Genomic DNA, 18,560 nt, shown 5'->3' with positions numbered 1-18,560 from the left:
TAGTAGAGACAGGGTTTCACCATGTTGGCCAGGCTGGTCTTGAATTCCTGACCTCAGGTGATCCATCCATCTCAGCCTGCCAAAGTGCTGAGATAACACGTGTGAGCCACCGTGTCCAGCCAGGTCAATTAATTTTTAAGAATTTTCATGTCTTACATGAAATTTTTAAGTGATTAAGTAATACTGCGTTATGTAGAATCTGGTATTTAATGTTTAAAATCCTACACTTAAGCCTATCCAAGATCATCTTTAATCTACACGAAGGAAGTATAACATGACCAATGAAAGCTAATTTTTAAAATGTGACCACCACCTTCATGAGGTACTTCATTCGTCCCAAAACTAGCCCTATCTCCCAGTCCACATCTAAGGAAAAATTGTCTTCCATGAAACTGGTCCCTGGTGCCAAAAAGAATTGGGGACTGCTGATGTAAATGTATATGGCCAGTGGCTCTTAACATTTATCACTGTAGTTCTAAAAGTCCCTGACCCAAGCAGGTTCAGAGAATCAAGCAACTACACCTTTGGAATCCAATTTTATGATAACAGAGAATATTGACTATCTTCAGCCAAACTGCTATGTGTACTTTCCTATTTCATACATATAGCCACATACTATCAAGAAGATCTAGTACCAGTCCCCAAACTTGCCTAGTCTGTTTATATGCTAAAGCCACACAATTAGGCAAGTTGTGATCAACAGTATTAATAAATATTTGACTAGGTCCAGTAAAGACAATGTTTCTGTAACAAAATACATCAAGACCAACCCAGTAACATTTCCAAGGCCACCATTACAGAAGTGATTGTCTTACCAGGTTTTTCCTAGCTCAGTAAGCCATGTTGGGATGTTTCCTGTCATGATTACTAAAGGATCTTGAAGTTGCCTATTTGCTTTTGCTGTTAACTTACTGTTAATAAATTCACTAGTTGGAATAATTTCCTTGCACATTGCATTCTGTAAAATGTTTAAAAAAAAAAAAGTCTACATGTATTAAAACATTAGGATTATATTCACAATTTCTTCCATTATCTCCAAATCCATGCAAAGTACCCTGAATTCACGTGCTGGTTTCCAACATACGACACACGGCCTCTCATTACTATGTCCCAACTCAAACAATTCCCACAATACACTGTTAGGCCCTCACACATCCCCTTGCCGCTGCTGCGCACACCCCCTACCCACTGCTGCTGGCTCAATCATTGACTGATGTTGCAGCTTATGTTTCATGCAGGACCAATTCCCTTACTTTTCTCCATGCTATATAAATATCAAAGGCAGCATGCAACTTTCACTCAACTTTTACTTGATATATATAAACTTTTGGTTACATGTACCTAAAGAATTTTAACTATAATAAATCCATGTTCAAGTTTCATATTGCAGCTTAATTTCATAAATTTATTGCTAGACAAAATTTTACACATCTGCCAAGAGAATTAATCCAAGACTGTGGGCTGGGAGAAAAAAAAGTGGGGAGGTTTCCACTGATGAGTACTCTGTACTTCACTGGACTAGGATCCCCACATTTAGTTGAATCAGTTTCCATTTCTAGTGCAATAGGAAATTTATCAATCACTAAAGAGAAACTATAACGTCATGAACAACAGACCATGAAAACTTCGCAAGTTGGCAACATTACTCACATCATACAAGTAATACCAGTATCGACTGATAGCATGTAAAACTCTTAAAAGAAGGATCACATCTAATGACGGGTCTTCAAATGTTATATTTTCAGGTGGTGTGGGAATGAGGTAAACTTCTAAAGGATTTGATACTGATGGGCACACTCCATCTAAAGGACAAAAGATCAAAGTAAGTTTTGATCAAAATTAGAAAGGCTAATCCAGTGAAGCCAAGGTCTTATCACCACTAAAATAGTAACCAGAAGTTGTTATAGTCAATGCTTAGAATCCTATTAACAGGGTATTGATAGGTTTGACAATCTTCCCTTTTTATCTTACATATATAAAATGTCTAGGCTTATAAAAATTTCACTTTCCCTTCACATACCCAAATAAACATTATAATGGAGAAAAGCTGACTCCTCCTCATTTCTCCTTTATATCAGAAGCAATGGTTAGTAAAATGGCTGGAGGAATAAAAACAAACTGTTTAAATTTAAGTTCACTGTTACAGATATTTCCTATATTTTTCATATCCAGTTTATAACTAGACAAGTACCTCAAAATTAAAAATCTGGTAAAAGTGACTTGGTTTTAATACAAGGTTTAGAACTGAACAGACTGTGAGAGTTTTCAAGCAGCGTCTGTGAATCCTTTGTTATTAGACTGCATTAAGTAAAGGCGCTAAAAAAATAAATCTGACAGATTGAAACAGTTGCCATTTACTCATAGCAAGCAAAATAATGAAAAATCATACCACCATCACTTCATAAAAGAAAATGGCATTTTTTAGCACCAAAAAACCTAACAATCTCAAGACTAGGAGTCTTTTATACTGAACAAACTTAGTTTTGTGGTAAAAATTGCTAGAGGTCCCTTATTCCTGTGGACCAGGAAACCAGTGTGAGAAAATTACTGTGATGGAGGCGGGAAGGGAGGTGGGGGCTCTTCCATGGAACGAAAATACTGTCTAACCTTAAGGAATTGTTAGTGTCATATTTTTAAAGGGAAGAAATGGGGGAAGAAAGGAAAATTACAGAGAAGGAAGTATTACAGAGAAAAATAACTATTGCAAAGTGACTGCTATAGTCTATGGTCATTATATTACCTAGCATCACTTTTTATAATTACTATAATTCTACCACTTTAACTATAATGAATGACAATAAAAAATTAAAGGCCAATTGGATCAATCACTATCTTCAGTCTCTTCTTTAGTGAACATGTTCTCCCAATGAAATTTGTTTCAGCCTTCATGAAAGCCTGCTTTTAATGAATTGGGAATAAGTTTTTTCCCAATTTTCCTTCTCAATTTAATTTTGTAGGCACTTAATTTTTCATTTTCTGGATATTAAAATCAAGAATTAAATGTGATCAAACTGTTCATAACTTCATTTATTTCTCAATTATATTCAGAGATTTTACTACTAAATACATATCACTCTTTTAAAACCATGAAAAGGGAAGACTAGTGCCCAGCTGGCAATTTTCTCCTTTATCCACCATCTTACCGTGCCATAACTCATCATGCTTTTTTGCATTTCTAGGGGAAGTTTTTGTTGGAGCTGTTTGGGCTCTCCCTCTTTTACCACCAACACAATCTTTATTACTTTCTTCATCCTCTCTCACAGGTTTATACCTAAAATGACAAGACAATATATAAATCAAATGTAGATTTTAAAACTGAAAATTATTCTACAAAGTCAAAATCTAAGCCACAGACACCACACAGTTAACAGAAGACCATTCTGAGATCTATTCCTCTCTCTCTCCCTAGCATGTATTTGGAGAATTGCCATTGGCACCACTACTTAAAAGAGGTCACCTACAGACCACCTTCCCAGAAGGGGCTGCCTGAGAAACTCCCAAGGGTGGTTCTAGGAAGAATGGCTCTCTTCAAGTATATGTAGCAGGCACTCACAGACTATACAGGAAGCTGCATCCAAATGCCTTTTAAGGACTCAGAGATGCCAAACTTCAGATAACCTAATGGAACGTCATCTTATGACAATATTTTTGTCTTAAAGACCTTAAATAAATCTAGAAAAGAAATCTAGTAAATCATAATTATTGTCCATGAATATGTTTTCTAGTAGACTGAACGAGGAGGCTACATATACATATGCACATTATCAAACATTTGAAATCACCTTTGAGAACTAAAATGTATGATTCTGGGTCCCCTATCCTTATGAAAGCCAGCCATTAATTTAATGTGAATTCTAAAACACAAGAGTTTCAAAGTTTATGAAAAACCAAAAGAATTTTCAGACTTGCCATATTGTATGAGTCTTTGTCCAAATACCAGCTCTGCCTAGAGGATTGCTCTCATCATCCGTGGATTCTCTTTCATCTTCAGCCTGTATACTAAACTGCCGTACTGCCTGATATACAGTCATGTTATATGGCAGCAAATGTTCTCCAATATAAAACTGCAGCCTGTGTCTTACATTTCCAGAATTTAGGAACTGAGCAGCCTGAATAAAGGAAAGCAAAATCCATTTAAGCCACAGGCCCTGAATTTTATATAGCACATTACAACACGGTGGGAATATAGTACCTTACCAGAGACTCATCTATTTCCTCATCTGATCCATCATCATCGCTGTCTTCATCGTCTTCTCTTACTCTTCCATACCCTGAAGACCCAAGTAGATCTTTAAACTCAGAGCAATTTCAGATGTGAAAACAAAATTCTGTATACACTGGTTAAACACATTCTTAGAAAAACACATATAAGTTCAGTATCCATTATCTGAAATGCTTGAGCCCATAAGTGTTTTAGATTTCAAAATCTTTAGATTTGGAATATTTGCATGTCTTGGGGATGGGACACAAATCTAAACATTAAATTCATTTATATCTCATATACATGGTATGAAGGTAATTCTATACAGTATTTTCAATAATTATGAGGATAAAGTGTATGTAAACTGAACGATCAGAAAGCAAACATGTCAGGTGTGGAGTCTTCCACTTGTGGTATCACGTCAGCACTCCAAGTTTCAGATTTTGGAGTATTTTGCATTTTTGATTTTCAGGTTGATGTTCAACCTGCATATATTACACTCTGATCTATGAAGCAGAAAGGGCTAAGAAAATTGCCAAACACAAAATGTCATTTCTACTACATTTCACCAAGATATATTAACTCATCATTCGAGTAAGCAGTCAACCCAGAATAAGTTCAATATATGACTATATACTGAACTTACTCTGTATAGTAAGAAATATAAATGACAGGAAATATAAGTTCCTGCCATCTAGGTTTTAACAGAAACAATGTTAAACAAAGAAATAATGTACATATCTCTTAATGAAAATTTCTCCCCAAATACACATACATATCACACAAAACAAAAATATGGAAAGTACCTCTAACCACGAGGTATCTCTCAATAGCTTGTACCAAAGCCAGAGGGTCAATCTTGACAGGTCCACCCTTCCACTGCTTTACATTTGCACAGTCTGGATGTCTTTGTAACTGGCATTTTAATTGATGTGTGTTGAAAAATTTTAAAGCCTGTGATCCTCTGTTGAGAGAAAAGCTCAAGATAATTTGTGAAAAAAAAGTTAGTCTATTGTTTTCACAATTAATATACATTAATTCAAATAAAGGAAAGTTAATACAAACTGCATTTCCATAAGACACACTACTACTAAGCTTACTTACCAGTTCTGTAAATGGTAAGGCTGATAATTCAAGTTATTTAGAAAAAGTTATTATACATAAGAAATAAAAGACAAATGTGTATGTGTGCATGTGAAAACCTTAAGTCAACATCTGATCTCTGTCCCATCACAAATCCATGAGAGCAGAAATACTTCACCCATGAATATGTAATTATTTTTCTGGAACAAAAATTCTTCAACTATTTGAGCATACTCCTGCAACATTTTGCCCCTTCCTACTGAATTCTATTTTAAAAATGCAAAAACATACTTTTCTTTTTTAAATTTCAAAGATTTCAACTACAAAATTACTTTAAAAACTAACTTTTAAAATTTACTTTGCTATAATAGTTTTGAATGAAGCAGCTGAAACCTGGTCATGATGTTTAACTGCTCATTTCGGAAAAGCTCTGGCAGCAGTCAGGTACAGACAAACTTAAACTGTGATTATCTGTATGATTCCATAAAGTAAGCTTGTCCAACCTGCAGCCCACAGGCTGTATGCAGCCCAGACTGCTTTCAAGGCAGCCCAACCCAAATTCATAAACTTTTCTTGAAACACAATGAGTGGTTTTTTTTTTTTTTAAAGATCATCAACTAACATCATTGTTATTGTATTTTATGTGGCACAAGACAATTCGTCTTCCAGCGTGGCCCAGGGAAGCCAAAAGATTGGACCCTCCTGGACATAAAGCATACAAACAGGGATATGGAGAATAATATTCCATTATATGAATATATACATGTGCAAACATACAAATTTGGACAAAAATAAAAAGCTTCATGGTTTTCTCAAGCATAGTTGAAAATGCCCTCTAATTTCGTGAACTCCTTCAGGAAAGCATAATGATTAAAACTGCACACCACACATTACATTAAATTTCAAAGCAGAAAATAAACCCTAGTCCATGATGTGATTGCTTTATTATTCAATAATGAATACTGTTTTTAATTCAAACAAATTTTTTTAAATGTTTTAAAAACATCAAAATGTGGATTCAAAAAACCAAACTAGGCTGGGTATGGTGGCTCAGGCCTGTAATCCCAGCACTTTGGGAGGCCAAGGCAGGAGGATCACTTGAGCCCAAGAGTTGGAGACCAGCCTGGACAACAAAGTAAGACCCTGTCTCTACAAAAAATAAAAATCTTAGTGGAGCACGTTGGCACATGCCTGTGGCCCCAGCTACATGGGAAGCTGAGGCAGAAAGATCTCTTCAGCCCAGGAGGTCAAGGCTGCAGTGAGCCATGTTAACACTACTGTACTCCAGCTCGGGCAAGCAAGTGAGACACCTGTCTCAAAAAAATAAAATAAAAACCAAATAAATTTCCTATTTTCTAAGTTTCCAGTCAAAATATTCCACGAAACTTACAACATTCCACAACACAGAACAATTAATTCTTTCCTATAGCACCTCGAGTCCTTAAAACCACATTAAAAATATACTTACTAGAAAATTTCAAAATAAACATGTTTGAACCCATCAAAATACAAAGATATAACCACTTATATTACATATAAATCATTCTGCTCGAAATGTAAACATTATTCATATCCGCAAAAAAAATTTTACCCTACTGAAATTAAACACAAAGTTCTTAAGGAAGCTTTGTATGTTAAAGCATATAAATTTAAGGAAAACTAAGCCTGTTAAAAGTTATGAATACAATCACTGGATTATATATTTGTAAAGTATCCTGTTTAAGGCACATGGTGTAATTTTAAAGATAAAAAGCATTTGATTCATTCTTTAGAGTACTTAATTTCTTTCATCATTACAGCTTAATGTTTGTTGGGCCGATCAAGACTTTACCAGACCTCTTGCCAGCTTACCTCCATGAAATTAAGTGCCAAATTCCAGTGGCAAGGGTATAGCCAGGCAATGATCCTTACCTGCCTCCCGTCCCATTTCCACTAGGGAAATCATGTACTTTGACTGGAAATTGTTCCATCTGGCTGAGGCAGTTGTTCATCTTGTGAACTAATGCCAACAAAGGTGCATTACCCACTGGTTCCACTCTTCCAATTGGTTCTTCTCCAGGAAGCTAAAGTTATAAATAAACAAACAGGTTAAGCAACGCCTTTTCAAAACAAAACTCTCCTCAAAGAGAAAATTTAATAAGCAGTTTTACAAAAGAGAATAATTCGTCCATTTGCCTTTATGTTTTATGACAGATTTGGTTTGAATGATGTTTCCAAATAAATTATTTCAATAAAGACACACTTTTGGACAGCCCACAATCCTGCATTCACAATTCCTAAATCCAAAGGCTCTAAAAACACAAGTCACTTGGTGGCAAAATGTGATCCAAACAGACATAAGACTATTTACAATCTTTATCTGATTTTTGTAAGAATATTCATGTTTTGCCATTAAAAGATTTAACACATACGATATAGAGTGCTATTCAGAAACTGCTGGGAATTTTAATGTACTATACACTGTAAGGCCCTTGAAACCCACCAAACTCCAGGGATTTCAGATAAGAGATTGCAACTTGCACATAATCTTAAGTACGATGTAAAACTATACATAATACTGTCATGCGTCTAATGAATCTCCAATAAATATCGACTCTGCTTTAGGTAGCTCCACAAGTTAAAATACAAGCAATGCTCTAATGCCTCTTAGCTTAGCAAGCGCATGGCGAAACAGTGCTAACACATAGGAGAGCTATCCTTAGCCCTATTACAAGATAATCCAGAGAGAAATGTTCCAAGTGATGTTTTCTCCTTAAGCCACTGTAAGACAACGAGAATGCTGTCAACAGTATCCAAGAATTATCCTCTTGCTCTCACCCACTTAGGGTAAAGGAAGGGGAGCCACTCTGTGGCTCCTGGCGTTATAATTCACATTATAAACAATAACATAAATGGTCATTAAGCACCCTTGATTGGAATTGTTACAACTGTATTTTATGCACAAACTAGGAAAATATATCTCCTCTATCTTATTACAGATGTTTGTTTCCCTAAAAGGAGCTATTACAAACTACATATGATTAAAAACAAATATTGCACATAAAACACACTCACAGCTGAGAGACTACTATTAACGGCTCATTTTGCAAGCAAAAGAGACTCAAGATACTTCAACCATAGAAACAGTGACATGGGCTTTCTGTTAAATCCCCATTTCATTGTTTTACTATTTACTTTGATATACAGAAGTTGAAGGATTCCAACTGTGTAAAAACCTAGACACTTTGCCTCAATGTCTTGACCAAGACCTGCTGGAATTTATTACTGAGATGAAAATGTATGTATTAGTGAACGGTGATTCTTATAAGATATACAAGCATTATTAGATAACTTACTGGAGAAGAAAAAAATACATGAAGAAATCTCTTTAATCTGATCTCTCTGCTCACAGCATCCTTTTCACTTTTAGATGTCAAATAAAGCAACAGCTGCTTCACAAATCCACTATGTTGGATTTCAAATGATGAAACATCTGACTCTGAGACTATGCTACGGATTTCTACAAGGCACTCAGCTCCACCATCCACCTGCAAGAGTTGGTAAAAGTATTTCCATATTGATTTAAGCAGTACTTACAAAAAACACAACTCACACATCCTCAAAAGGAACTACATATATTCTCAATACCCTTAAAAAAGAGGGCAGGGAATGGTACAGTTGCAGTAAATCCTTGGAAAATATGATTTTAAACACACACACACACACACATACACTTCATGATGAAAACCAAGAGTCTGTAAGAAAATCTTCACATTCAACCAATGTAGTTTTCTTTAAAAAAAATATTTTTAAAGCATGAGAACACAAACTGAAGAATAAGGGGCTATATAAAACACTAGAATGAAAAGATGAATCAAGAATACAAAGTGTGGTTTTAATTAATACATTTAAGGTCTCAGCAAAACAATTTCTTGGAAAACATACTACCAAAACTGCTCAAGGTACATCAAAAACATAAAACAAAAACAAAAACAAACAAAAAAAACACCAAGAACCAGATGAAACATAAAACACATTAGAAAATCTCTAGCTTCTCCTGCCACTCTGAGACCCCATGTGGAGACAGGGGCTAAGGAGAAGGCCTATCGTCTATACCTATAGTTGAGGATGACTTAGAGAACAGATGTGCTTGTGGGGACATTTCTGAAGTTTCTTCATTTGTCAAGAATTATGAGATGTGAAGGAAAGAAAGTCAAAGATGAGGTTTCTAGTACATTTAATAATACAGACTGATGAATCCTGACAGTCAAGGGCTTAGTAAAAGAAACACCAGCACCAAGGGTGTATATAAGGTAAAAGTTGATCTATGATAGCTAAATCCACAGAAAGCTAGAGAAGTCATGAAGGAAAAGATTAGCAGGAGACACTGGGAAGAGACTGAAAAAGACAGCAGAATGCACTGGCCACAGCACCTGGAGGTTGAGTTGTTCAGTTGCAGCACAAAGTCTCTGAAGGACATTCAATGCAGGGTTGCTTCCATCCATATTCTCAGAACTGAAATAACGTTCTACAAATTTATGTGCCTGCTCCTTAATCCAACCTTTAATTTTTTCTCTACAAGAAACAAAAAGGAGATATTAAAGTCCCAGTGTACATAGAAAGGATATAACTTCTGATCAAGGCAAACAGCTGCTACCATTTAAAATCTTTTGTGGCCTATGCTTACAGATTAATAAATTCAGATTCCATAATCAAATTAACTTTCACTTTGAAAACTGGCTGTCATGTTAACACCTAGAGAATTGTCTAAAACCTTAAAATACATTTCAGGTCATTACATGAATTATAAACGAAGTGTACCAATTTTTTGGAATCCTGTAATATAACACTTTCCCAAGTGTTCCCCCAAATGCAATTTTACGTAATTATTTTCTTTTTTGTTGAGATGTAGTCGCACTCTGTCACCAGGCTGGAGTGCAGTGCCACTATCTCGGCTCCCTGCAAGCTCCACCTCCCAGGTTCAAGTGATTCTCCTGCCTCAGACTACTGAGTAGCTGGGACTACAGGTGCATGCCACCACGCCCAGCTAATTTTTGTATTTTTAGTAGAGACCGGGTTTCACCATGTTGGCCAGGCTGGTCTGTATCTCTTGACCTCATGATCCGCCCACCTCGCCCTCCCAAAGTGCTGGGATTACAGGTATGAGCCATCATGCCCAGCCAATGTGATTATTTTCTAAAGTACATATATAGCTGCATTATCTTTAACTTGTGGTTCTGGAAGAGCTGAAGTAAAAAAGATTTACAGACCAGAAACATGTACCTATTAAGGATGTAATAAGCTATGGCAAACAAGATCTGGCTGTTTAAATTACTAATGCTGATGGCTTCAGAAATACATTCACTTAATTATTTTTATACCCCAAAATTCAGAAAAACAACCAACAAAACCAAAGAAAGCATGTTTATTTTCTGAATGACATTTGATCTTTTAAATGAGCACTGGAATCCCTAGGAGGTCTTGTTAAAAGTTCAGATTTCTGGGCTTCACTCTCATAGATTTTTGATAAGTAAACTGGGGTGGAGCATGAAAGTGTTTAAAGGCACTCCATGTGGATTCACTTGGAAGTCATCAGAAGACCAAACGCTTAAAAGCACTGGATGTAAAGGACCATTCTTTCAAACTGATGAGCTGGTGGATACTTAGTTTTGTACTGTCAAAGGACAACATTTGCTTTGAGACTTAGGATTTTTCCCTAGCATGTGTCTCTTCTTGGGCTGTACTGAAATATAGAAACAATCAACCAAATGGAATTATCACAAGCAGTTTTTCATAACTTTGTGCAAAGTTAGGCCAAACATTACATGCTGTCATGGATATGAAATTCAGAAAACACTGCCTCATATTTGTGTATAGCTATACCACTGAACAGCATTTTCACTGGAAAAAAAAATTCTTATCTGGAGAGGGACATAATTATGTTGGTATGCTACATACAGAGCTCAAAAATAAAACTAGCCCCAAGGACTTTTAAAAAAAAAAAAAAAAGGCTCTCCCCTAAAATCCTTATGTTTCATTGTAATGGATAGAGAAATTTTATCATGAAAGATGTGAAGAGTGTGCACAAAAAATGTCAGCTTTTCCTTGTCTAGAACAAAACTGAGGAAGAGGGTTCCCCAAGGAACACAACTTGGTTTTGAACATATATGCCTTTCAGCTAGGTATGCTGAAAGGAGTTTCAAAGTGCATGACTGGAACTTAGGACAAAGCCAGATGCAGGGTCTATAAATTGAGAATCTACCTAATTCTTGAACTATGCTACTTCTAAGAACAAATTAAAGTGCTGTGTCTACATATCATCTCCACACAATAAATGTACTGACTGAAATAATGTTAAGTTTTTCTTATATGGGAATAGAAGCAACAAAAAACTCCCCTCACTTCACCTATTATTGGAGATGGTATCCTTTGAGGCAGCCCTGGCAAGACCACTACCTCCTGCAGTCCGTGCTGGCTCAATGTTGTTGCTGTTGGACTGTGCACTTAACCTTCCCCATGTTTTTGGATTCAAGCTTGCCAGGAAAGAAGATTTAGGTGACTGAGTAGTGGTGGGGCTTTTAGCTATGAAAAGAAAAAAGAACTACAGTTAAATCATTTTAGCTTAACTGATGAAAACCAACCGATTTTTAAGATTCACAGTCTTAACAGATTAACTAAAAGAACTAAGAACACTTAGTTCTCTGGAAACTTAGGCATACTTCAAGAGCTACTGGCAGTTTTAATAAAGCACATTTCTGTGACTGCTACCACCCCCTCCCCCTTACCTCCCCATGGTTTCATCAAAGGGGTTACCTTGATTGTCTACTTTGTCATCATCTCTTGGAGGTGAGTACTTTGGCCTTCTTGGCCCTCGTTTTGGCAGTCGTTTTCTCTTTAGGACATCACTTAATCGACTATCACATGGGAAAATATGAGATAAGTTTAGTAATTAACAGTTTTACATCTTCACTCACTGAAAAAGCAAGCTAAAAGGGCAGAAACAGTGAGTTATCAAATCCTGTCATAACAAGGTATGTTCTTGTTTAGTGATCATTTAATGCCAATTCTGTGCCAGTCATGTTCTAGAGGTGTGCAGACAAAGGAAATGATTATTGCGAAAATAACTAGATGTTTATGCTGAATTATGAAAAATAAAGCCAATCTTTGTGTAATTTGCAAGTACAGAAAAAAAAGAAAAAAGAAAAATAAAGCCAAATAAGGTATAACTGATCAATTTTCTATGTGTTCAACTTTAAATGTAGTGTTAAGTAAATGAAATAAATATGCAACACAAAGAAGCAAAATAAAAATAACTGGGTAATCACGAATCTGAAAAATAATGTTAAATCTGCATACCATACTTTTTACCTAACCAAAATGGCCATAAGTAAAATATACACGACACTTAGTGTCCATACTGTCAAAATACTCTTCTGCTTATACTACCCAAAGTAATTTCATAGTATGACAATGATTGCATAACATCCTAAATAAATGCATTTGCAAACATTTTGGTGTTTTTGTAATCCTATATACAAATCTAGTGAGTAGTGAATAACCTATTCTGAATTAAAATCATTTGCAAAATTAAACACCCGTAGCCTATGTTCTAATGACACTAGAAATTGTTTGTAACAGCAATAAACTTTTAGAATAACAAAGCTAAATAAGGTGAAGAGGCTGAAAGATGTTGTGGTTTAGTTGTCTGTGGCCCAAATAAAACTGGAAAAATCTGAGGGGGAAAAAAAAAAAAATACTGAGAGTTTCCAACACCTGACATTTCTATGGAATATACTTAATAATGTGCTCAAACATGCTTGACAATCAGGAAAAATGAACTTTGAAAAGATGAAAAATGTAATTTAACAATTTCCATCTTAAAAATTAAATTAATACAAAATTTTCATCTGCAACCATGCTGTAATATGGAACCACTTAGAACTATTTAAAACCACTTAAAATATTTTAAGAAAAAAGTTATTTTCTCTTTTTTTTGGCATAATCAGCTGTTAGACTCTATAATCAATTTCAACTCCTTAAATTAAAATGGCTCAGAAATACTGCATTTGAGCTGGGCATGCTGGCACATGCCCGTAGTCCCAACTATTTCGAAGGCCAAGGTGGGGAGGGTCACTTGAGCCCAGGAGTACAAGCTTAGCCTGAGAAACACAGCAAGACCCCGTGCCATGTCTCTTTAAAAAAAGGAGAAAGGAAAAAATTGTTAAAGAAACACTGCAATTGTCTGAACTGTGTCTCTCCCTGTAATTTACTGAGGCACCATGCCTGCATTATAGTAAAACCCTGCAATAACTTATGTTACTGCACCAGCTAGTGGGTAGGAATGGGGCTGAGAAGGAAGTAAAAGAGAGAGCAAGGCTGGAAAGGAAAATAGCAGACAAATACAACTGCAGAATCAGGAAGGTGGAAGAGTCCCCAGAATTCTCCAAGCCCAATCTCCTCAGACTGGTCAAATAATATGGGTACCAGTTAAACTCAGCAGTTTCCTAAAATAATATCCACTGTGCCAGAAGTTCCAGTCTGCCACAAGTCTTAAAACTGCCAAAATTCATATTTAAGCTAGACTAGAAACTGCCACCAGGTGGCACCAAAACCGGCAATTCACCTCATCCCCACCCCCTACCAGAGTTGGCTGTCTGCACAAGACAATGCTACCCTGCAGATTACAAGATTAAATTTTTTGGACCCCACTTATTCAGTATTACTGTATTTTAGGATAATCTACTTCTCAGCTTAAAAGGAGGCAAAAGAAGTACAGCAGTGAATACATTCTGAATTTCAGAACTGAATTTGGTTCATCATGTACCACTCACCAAGTAAAATTAAGCTTCTAATAGCAAGGAAAAAAAAAACACTTTTAGAGTGTGATTTGTTTCTAACACAACAAAATGAAAACCAATGGAAAGTGTGAAAACATTCTTAGTAACACGGTATAACAAAGATTAAAAGCTGATAAATGGGAGGAGAGAATTTAAGAACTCCCATTTTCCGTTATTAAAAGCAAACAATTTACTCCCAGTTGCCAATTAAAGATAAATGGGAAATCAGTATTTCCTGGCCTTTATATTCTAAGACTTCTAATTTTCAGTATTTTTAACTATATCAATATCTGCATATCTCTAAGATTGTATGTATGCAGCAGCACAAAAAATATTCACAAGATTACAAAATCAGAAACCAGAATTCAAATCCCACAACATTAGATCTTACAAGTAACGTAAGTGTGTGTAACACTGTGCAAGTCACAAATGTCTCTCAACTTTAGTTTCCCTGTATATCAATGGTAATAAAACTCATCTCTTAAGTTCCTAAACACAGCCCAATATAGGTTTCCAATAAATGTTAAGTCCCATTCTCATTAACAAAATACAGATGGAAAAATATAGTATGTATCTGCTAATATGTTACCATTTTACTCACTGTATGATTCTTAGGTACCAAAGCAGAACTAACAGCAAAGAAATAAAAATCATAACACAATTCTTACTTACCCTTGAGGGCTGAGATCTAAAGAATCATCTCTGCTGTGCTGCAAGCTGGGTGATCCCAAGTCAGCTGTTGCATGAGTGGCAGCTGTGGCTGTCCCACTGCTGACTGAAGTTGTGGATCCCAAAGATCCTGATCCATTCGTACACGCCTTTGGTGGACTTGTCAACGAAGATTCTGATTCTGCTAAGTGTTTTACTTGATGCATTACACCTTTATAGTAACGAGATGAAAGGGAGTCAGTTTTAATCAGACATAGAACCTTCTTTCCACCATTATAAAATCCCTAAATACCAACACTGACGTAATATACAGGAACACTAAAAAATAACTGGCAAATAGGAAAAAGAAATTAGGAGCCAGTTTTCAACTTCACCTCAAACAGAAAAAAGTATAAAAACAAACAGTTAAAGAAAAATATTTATACTGAATGTCTTCTAAATCTTCAAAACTAGATTATACAAAACTTAATAGCATCACTATTAAGTACAAAGTAGGACAAGTTCAAAATACTAATTATAAAAACATTAATCAAAAACCTTGTGGTTTGACAGCCAGAGGGATGAATAAGACCTAGAATCATTAGTTAATTTCAAGTGCTTAAAAAAAAAAAGACAAGATCACATTAACACTGCCACCAAAAAATGAAAGCTGCTAGCAAAGGGTGGGAACTATCGCATCCTTCGAGGTGTGTAAAGAGAGCTAAACATTAACTTGTGAGGCAAGGGTTCCTATCTGTCCTAGAATCATAGTATGTATGAAGGTGTGTGACTAAGAACTATCAAATTGTTTAAAAATGTTGTGTCTGATTATCAGCTAGTATAAACTATATGCAAAGATGTGAATGAATCTAACATGAGTGAATGAACACACATTCACACTTTTCTGGGGAACAGTCCATGGCTTCTATCAGACTCTTGTAACAAACAAACTGTAATCCCAGGCTGAGGCAGGACTGCTGGAGGCCAGGAGTTTGACACTAGCCCAGGTGTGCACCACCACACCCAGCTAATTCCTGTATTTTTAGTAAAGACAGAGTTTCATCATGTTGGCCAGGCTTGTCTCGAACTCAAGACCTCAGGTGATCTGACTGCCTCAGCCTCCCAAAGTGCTGAGATTGCAAAAAGGAATTTTAGATTTTTTTTTTTTTTTGATAGAGACTTACTCTGTCTCCTGGGCTGGAGTGCGGTGGCAGGATCCTGGCTCACTGAAACCTCTACCCCCTGGGTTCAAGCAATTCTCCTGTCCCAGCCTCTCTAGTAGCTGGGATTACAGTCATGTACTATCATGCCGAGGTACTTTTTGCATTTTTAGTAGGACAGGGTTTTGCATGTTGGCCAGGCTGATCTCCAACTCCTGACCTCAAGTGACCCACCTGCCGCGGCCTCCCACAGTGCTGGGATTATAGGCATGAGCCACCACACCCAGCATAAAAGACTTATTCTACATACACCTGAGCTATAAGCTAATAGAGCTTTTATATGTCATTTCTAAATTTAAAAGCTATCGGTTTTTGTTCAATAGATTAAAACTTTATTTCTATTGAAGTACTATCTAGACTGACTGATCATTAATGTATATGACATTACCTTCTCTTCTGAAGTAAACACTAAAAATATCAGGTAACTTCTGCATTAAGATTTCTGCCATCTGAAGTGCTCCAACTACTATCTTCAGGTCTTGGCTTGATAGCATGGAAGCAATGTGACTAAAAAAGAAAGCATTGGTATATAAAACTCTGCCTGAATTTGATGATTGTTTTTGGCCATACTAGTTTAAATTGAGAGCAAAGTATTTTCATTGTGAAACCACTCTATTAACACAAAAATTTTTCTTAAACACTCAACTTTTATATTTATAAAAGTTGTATGTAAATATAGACAAGAAGAGCTCAAGATACTCCCAACTTTTGTGCATATTTTTTCCATTACTTTAGAGATTTCTGAAATTACTTGCAGAGATTTGAATTTGTAAAATGTTTCTACTATTTCCATTAACACACCTTGAAACAGCATGATTTTTCAGAACATCCTTCAGAAGTTCGGCATCCGCAAAATAAATTATCCTAAGAATTGCTCTAAGGCACTTATGTCTGACCGCAGGTCCTGCTGAGGAACTATACACTTCATAAAGAACACCAAATAACGTCTTAATAAAAGACTTAGCCAGTTCCGGATCCTCTTTCATAAGCTGTGCTCGAGCATCATCCTTCTTTGACTCTGAATATCCACCTATTACATAAAAAAAAAAAAAAAAAAAAAAATCATGCAATCCTGAAGTGACAGACTTCAGAAACACAATAAGCAATAGAAAACATTCAAGCCAATGTAATCCTTGAAATGCTATGAAAAACTTTTTCATTATAGTTTTTCATTAAATGAACTTATATGATCAACTAGGATTTACAAAGATGGTAAAGGCAACATTAAGACAGACAAAATTCAGCTGTCTAAAGAACCAGTAACCTATGTGGGCCAGCTGAAAGTAACAATTCATCACTGCACTGTACCTCTTTATTTTACTGATATATATTCAATGAAACACAGGGAAATCCAATATTAACCAACAAAATCAGTGGTAAGACAACAGAGTTCCAGAAATGCACAGTATTTCACTAAAAGCTATGTAAATTGGCTAAAGAAGATAATTCTGCACCTTTGCTTAGTGACATAAAGTGTAGGGAAAAGATAGCTGATAAACGAGAGGGGTTGGCAATGTACGGTCTTGTAAGCTGAATCCAGCCCACAGCCCATTTTTGTAAATAAAATTTTATTAGAATGCAACCATGTACAACATTTGTTTACATATTGTATACGGCTAATTGAGGGCTACAATGGCAGTGGTAATGCGTATATATTAGATAACCTACAACATTTAAAATATTTACTATCTGGCCCTTTGCAAAAAAACATTGCTCCAAACTAGGGCTGCAAAAGCAATGAACTAAATCCCTGAGGGGACAGGTAAATGTCAGAAACCTGGTGTTGGTTTTATTATTATTTTTTTTAATCATAATCATCTGCCCTTAATTAGTTCAGATAATTTTGGCAGGAAGGTATAAAATACAAGGTTTGAAAGAAGTAGTGAATGGATCTAAAGGTGTAATAACAGGGTAAGATAAAAATCTCTATGAGCAAATTCTAACTGGAATCTCAGGACAACAGGTAAGTAGACAAATTGCAGAAAAGACACCAGTTAATACTGGCTCACTCATCCATTAAAGGCATATGATTTAAATAAATAAATCCAAAAACCAAATTACTGTTATGTAATTAAGTTTAAAAAGATACTGAAGCAATTATTATTTATTATGCAAACAGAAAATACTACACAATAATATAGCGCTATTTTAACTCACGATGTACTTACTAGTGTTAGTATTGGCTAAGGGGTTAGGTTTTCTCTGAATGGCACGTGCTGTTCCCGTGTCCTCATTGATTTGCTGCATAGAATTAAAATCAATAGTATAAACTCGTCCCAGAGTGGACAAGCTTATCTCATCCTCACCGACCTGATGGGCTGCCTGAGAGCAAAGAGAGAGAAACTTTGAATATAAACATGGAGAAATTTATTACCTTAAGACACAGTGGGGACCCTCCAAATATATTATCTTACATATTTATTGCTGGTGAAGTTAACAGAAGGTGGAAAATTCAATAGTGTAGACATGACAAAACTCATTCATTCAACAAATCGCTTTAAACTAGACATAGATTATATGCCTCAGGCATTATCAGGGACCCTTAGACATAAATGCAGGTAAAATCTTGATGAAAGATCCACCTACGTAGCA

The 18,560-nt window shown here is 35.9% G+C and overlaps 1 protein-coding gene across 1 annotated transcript in view; it reads right to left on the bottom strand.

Moving 5' to 3' along the window:
- The window catches only part of TRIP12 (thyroid hormone receptor interactor 12), a 164,640-nt gene that overhangs the window by 24,692 nt on the left and 121,388 nt on the right, over positions 1-18,560 (bottom strand). The window contains exons 19-33 of the mRNA XM_037738767.1: positions 18,137-18,290; positions 16,770-16,998; positions 16,357-16,475; positions 14,773-14,980; positions 12,077-12,177; positions 11,671-11,845; positions 9,697-9,838; positions 8,620-8,811; positions 7,196-7,347; positions 5,008-5,165; positions 4,198-4,271; positions 3,910-4,109; positions 3,144-3,271; positions 1,651-1,802; positions 815-958 (exon numbers count right to left, since the gene is read on the bottom strand). Coding sequence (XP_037594695.1) covers positions 815-958; positions 1,651-1,802; positions 3,144-3,271; positions 3,910-4,109; positions 4,198-4,271; positions 5,008-5,165; positions 7,196-7,347; positions 8,620-8,811; positions 9,697-9,838; positions 11,671-11,845; positions 12,077-12,177; positions 14,773-14,980; positions 16,357-16,475; positions 16,770-16,998; positions 18,137-18,290 — 2,328 coding nt within the window. The remainder of the gene's footprint in view (positions 1-814; positions 959-1,650; positions 1,803-3,143; positions 3,272-3,909; positions 4,110-4,197; positions 4,272-5,007; positions 5,166-7,195; positions 7,348-8,619; positions 8,812-9,696; positions 9,839-11,670; positions 11,846-12,076; positions 12,178-14,772; positions 14,981-16,356; positions 16,476-16,769; positions 16,999-18,136; positions 18,291-18,560) is intronic.

The sequence above is a fragment of the Cebus imitator genome, unplaced genomic scaffold (assembly GCF_001604975.1).
Source record: "Cebus imitator isolate Cc_AM_T3 unplaced genomic scaffold, Cebus_imitator-1.0 Scaffold57, whole genome shotgun sequence".
Classification (NCBI taxonomy): Eukaryota; Metazoa; Chordata; class Mammalia; order Primates; family Cebidae; genus Cebus; species Cebus imitator.
Note: the sequence above shows the minus strand (reverse complement) of the source record. Positions and strands in the feature narration are given on the sequence as shown.